Genomic DNA, 4,898 nt, shown 5'->3' on the forward strand with positions numbered 1-4,898 from the left:
GGGGGGGGGGATTTGTCTTTCAACAAATGGTTTTGAGAAAACAAGATATCCCCATGCAAAAAAAAAAAAAAATGAAGTTGAACCCTTACCTTAAACTATATATAAAAATTAACTCAGAATGGATCAAAGATCTAAACAAAAGAGCTAAAACTGTAAAACTCCTAGAAGGAAACATTGGGGGAAAGCTTCATGACATTGGATTTGGCAATGATTTCTTGGATGTGACACTACAAGTACAGGTAACAAAATAGATAAATTGGACTTTATCAAAATTTAAAACTTTTGTGCAGCAAAAGACAATATCAACAGGGTGAAAAGGCAGCTCATGAAATGGGAGAAAATATTTGCAAATCATATGTTTGATAAGAATTGATATTCAGAATATACAAAAAATGCCTACAACTTAACAAAAACAAAACAAACAACTGAATTTTAAAATGGGCAAAGGGCTTTAATAGACTTTTCTCTAAAGAAGATAGACAAATGCCAAATAAGCACATAAAAAGAAGCTCAACATCACTAATCATTATGGAAATGCAAATCAAAACCATAAAGAGATACCACTTCATACCCATTAGGGATGGCTACTTTTTAAAACAAAACAAAACAAAACAGAAAATAAGTGTTGGTGATGATGTGGAGATGTTGGAACCTTTGTGCATGGCCGATGTGAATGTAAAATGATTGCTGTGGAAAAACAGTATAGTGATTATTTTAAAAAATTAAACAATTATTGTATGAGCCAGTAATTCCACTTCTGGATATATACCCAAAAGAAATGAAAGTAGGAATATGAACATGTATTTGTACACCCCTGTTCATAGCAGCATTAGTAACAATATCAAAAAAGTAGAAGCCACCCTGGTGTCCATGGCAGTGGATAAACAAAATGTGGTGTATACACATAATGGAATATTTTTATGCCCTAAAAAAGGAAGAGACCTTTGATACATGCTACGATATGAATGAACCTTGAAGACGTTATGCTAAGTGAAACAAGCCATCCACAAAAGGACAAATAACTGTATGATTCCTCTTATATGAAGTTCTTAGAGTAGTCAAATTTACAGAAACAGAAAGTAGAATGGTGGTTGCCAGGGTTAGAGAGGAGGGAGGAATGAGAGTTAGTGTTCAGTGAGTACAGAGTTTCAGTTGGGGAAGATGGAAAAGTTCTAGAGGTGGATGGTGGTGATGGTTGCCTAACAATGTGCATATACGTAATGCTACAGAACTGTATACTTAAAAATGTTTAAAATGGTCAATTTCATGTTACATATATTTTACCATAATTAAACAAAAAGAAGTCCAGTACTCGCTGTTAAGATCATGGTAAAAAAAAAAAAAAAAAAGCATACGTGGAAAAGCTATGTGTAAAGGGAGAAGACATGAGACTCCATAGAGAGAAAATCGCCCAAATGTCCCAGCACACCAGCTGAGCGCAGTCCCTAGATGATGCCGAATGAGTAACGACCAGCAAAACCAGCAGAACTGAGATAGATGATCCCAGACAGATTGAAAATTGTTGAACAAATGAAACCATGTCATTTTAAGACACTAAACTTGGAATGGTTTATTATACTCAATGATAACTGAAGTGATATGAGTACAATTTGACCCAGCAATTCCATTTTCAGGTTAATATCCTAGACTTAGAGAGATGTGTACATGAGAAGAAATGTCCAGATAGGTTCACTGCCTCATTGTCTGCAATAGTAAAGAAAGAAGAAAGGGAGAGAAAGAGACAGGGAAGCAAAAGAAAAGAAATAACCTAATGTCCCTCTATATTAGGAAAATGAATTTTTACATTTTTCTTATAATGGAATATTATACAACAGTTAAAATAAACATTATCAACATAAATAATTCGCAAAAGTGGAATGTTGAAGATGGAGTGCATTGCAGAATAAATATAGCGTGCTATTATTTGAATTTGAAATAGATAAAAGTGTTCATGGATGCATATATGTGCAGTAAAAAAATGCATGGGAATAATAAGTGCTGTATTCTGGTTGGTGATTATTGCTATAAAGGCAGTAATAGGACTGTTTTAAAGGAAGAATACCAGGGGAATTCACCTTTTTCTATAGGTTGTTTTTAAAAATTGACCCCTAACAACCATAGTAATGATTGCTCAGGCTTTGTCTATGGTGAAAGCTTATTTAGAAACATACTTACATAGTATTAAAGCATCTTTCTATAAAATATTAATTACAAAGAGAAAACTAATTTTACTAGAGATACTAATAGAGAAACCTAGAAGTAACCCCCTTAACCAAGTGATCAATGTTAACATCAGCAGTAATGGGACAAAGATATATTGTGCCTCCTGATAAGATGCACTTAGAAGGCTACGACATTTCTGTAGCATTCCTGCTGCGAGCTACATAATCTGAATCTAACCATGGGGGGAAATCATCAGACAAATCTTAATGAGGGGTATTCTACAAAATAACTGACCACTACTTTTCAAAAGAAGTGTCAAGTCATAAAAATTTTTAAAAGGCTGGTAAACTGTCTCAGATTAACTGTTTAACTAAAGAGAAATCTTTAAAATATTGTGTGATCCTGAACTGGATCCTAGACCAGATTTTCCCCCTTTTGCTATAAAAAGGCATTATCGTGACAACTGGCAAAATTTGACAAACATTTGTAGATAAGATAATAGGACTATATCAATTCCAATTTACCGACTTTTATTGTATTTTGGTAATGAGGGAATGTTACTGATTTTAAGAAATAGACGCTGAAGTATTTAGAAGTAAAGGATCATCATGTCTGCAACTTACTCTGGAATAGCTCATGGAAATTGAAAGAGGGAGAGAGACAGAGACAGACAGAGCATGAAATCAAAATGTTAACATTTGGGATAATATGGATGATGAGTGTGTGGGAATCTTTTGTACTATTTTTGCAAGCTTTCTTTAAGTCTGAAATTATTAAAAATAAAATGTTTAAAAACTGGTCTCAATTAAATATGACGAAATGTTAAGATGTGATCAATGTTAAGTGGCATGTATACAGGCTTTCGTTACATTATTTTCTATACTTGTCTGTATGCTTGAAATACTTCAAAATTTATTTTTGAAATAACAAATGTGTTATTCATAAGTACATTAAAATGAAACAGGAGTAAAAAGACATGCAATGTATTGTTTTATATGCTCAAAAAACACTAAATATCAGGAAAAGGACTTGGCAAGCTCTAACAACTTTGACTTATTCTCCATGTGGTAAAACTCCTTCCTTGTTTTCTTAGTATTCCATGCTGCCTCTCACTTCTCAGCATTTGTTCTGAGGTTCTAGAACACTACTCCAGCCTCTTTCTTCATCCAGTCCTACCTTTTAGAATTCATGTTTCAGAAAAGTCTTTCCTGATCCCCAAAACTAGGCTGGATACCCTTCCTGTATATTCTCCCATTGCCCAGTGCTTCCCACCATCGTAGCAGTTATCATACTCTATTATAATAATCTGTTTACTTTCCTATGTCCTCCCCTATCCTGCATACTTCCTGAGAGAAGGGACAGTGTTAATCAGGTTCACCATTCTATCTCCAGCATCAATCAGGCAAAGTGTCAGGCACATGATAGTCACCCAATTAAGTGTCTGATAATTCAATAATTTAAATATAGGTCTTGAAGTTAAATATTAAGCCATCCAGCACAGAAACCCAAAATATATAACTTTAAGAGATAATGAGGCTAATGTTTTAAAATAGAGCTTATTGTCTGAGAATATAAAATAAGAGATTGAAGATGTTTGGAGAAAGGACCACAGCAACCTTGATTAATAGAATGCCTTGAACTTCCAATAATACTTTCCTAGCAAATACTATCAAGGTCACATTCATTTACACCATTCTTATTAATTCTGAGAGAAAGACTCCTAACTTGAAAGATCTACTTCTAAGATATTTTAGAACTGGAAGAGTCCTCAAAGCAACTTGAAAGTCACAAGGCTAACATAAACAAGAAATAACTTGGTTTGCCTGATAGGATGCAGATATTACTTAAGCCTCTGAGCGTCGCTGTTGACCACCTAAGAAGTAAAAACCTGCAAGACATCCAATCCAACACTACGACTCCCACAACACAAAGGGCTGGGCATTCGGCCCGCAGGGTTCCGGGCAGCAAAGAGATTCAGCCAAGTTGTCCACTAGTTCTCTCCACTAGTGGAGACCTGGGTCCTGTGAATGCTGGTCACCACAGACTCTGAGGAATAAAGATTGGAATCCCTCACCGTGTGCTGGAAGTTGCCTGGGAGAAAAGCCTGCAGCAGAAGAAATGGCGGTTCTGCAAAAGTTGCCACAACGCAGACGCCTGGTCCTGCTATGTCTTGTTTTGGCAGCCCTGTGGGAGGCGGGAGTTGGGCAGATGCGCTACTCTGTGCCAGAAGAGATCGACAAAGGCTCTTTCGTGGGCAACATCGCCAAGGACCTGGGGCTGGAGCCCCGGGAGCTGGCGGAGCGCGGAGTCCGCATCGTCTCCAGAGGTAGGACGCAGCTCTTTGCTCTGAATCCGCGAGGCGGCAGTTTGGTCACCGCGGGCAGGATAGACCGGGAGGAGCTCTGCTCTCAGAGCACGCAGTGTCTGGTGAATTTTAACATACTTCTGGAAGATAAATTGAATATTTATTCAGTAGAGGTGGAAATAACAGATATTAATGATAATGCGCCTCGCTTTGGAGTAGAGGAACTGGAGCTAAAAATCAGTGAAACAACTACGCCAGGATTCCGGATTCCTCTAAAGAGTGCGCATGATGCGGACGTAGGAGAGAACACCCTTCAGAAGTATGAACTTAACTCAAATGACCACTTCTCCCTGGACGTGCGAAGTGGAGCGGATGGGAACAAGTACCCGGAGCTCGTGCTGGAGCGGGCGTTGGACCGCGAGGAGGAGGC

General features: G+C 37.5%; 2 protein-coding genes across 6 annotated transcripts in view; both read left to right on the forward strand.

The window, feature by feature from the left end:
* The window catches only part of LOC105297071 (protocadherin gamma-C4), a 159,371-nt gene that overhangs the window by 6,414 nt on the left and 148,059 nt on the right, over positions 1–4,898 (forward strand). The window contains exon 3 of one of the 5 annotated variants that reach the window (XM_023534873.1): positions 3,994–4,036. The exons of the other annotated variants lie outside the window; for them this stretch is intronic. Coding sequence (XP_023390641.1) covers positions 3,994–4,011 — 18 coding nt within the window. The 3' untranslated portion in view covers positions 4,012–4,036. Of the gene's footprint in view, positions 1–3,993; positions 4,037–4,898 lie in introns of those variants that run through there. 5 annotated transcript variants of the gene reach the window in all.
* Positions 3,888–4,898, forward strand: part of LOC111744375 (protocadherin gamma-A2-like) — a 5,198-nt gene continuing 4,187 nt past the window's right edge. The window contains exon 1 of the mRNA XM_023534879.1: positions 3,888–4,896. Within this exon, the coding sequence (XP_023390647.1) occupies positions 4,282–4,896 (615 nt within the window). The 5' untranslated portion in view covers positions 3,888–4,281. The remainder of the gene's footprint in view (positions 4,897–4,898) is intronic.

The sequence above is a fragment of the Pteropus vampyrus genome, unplaced genomic scaffold (genome assembly GCF_000151845.1).
Source record: "Pteropus vampyrus isolate Shadow unplaced genomic scaffold, Pvam_2.0 Scaffold134, whole genome shotgun sequence".
In the NCBI taxonomy this organism is placed as follows: domain Eukaryota; kingdom Metazoa; phylum Chordata; class Mammalia; order Chiroptera; family Pteropodidae; genus Pteropus; species Pteropus vampyrus.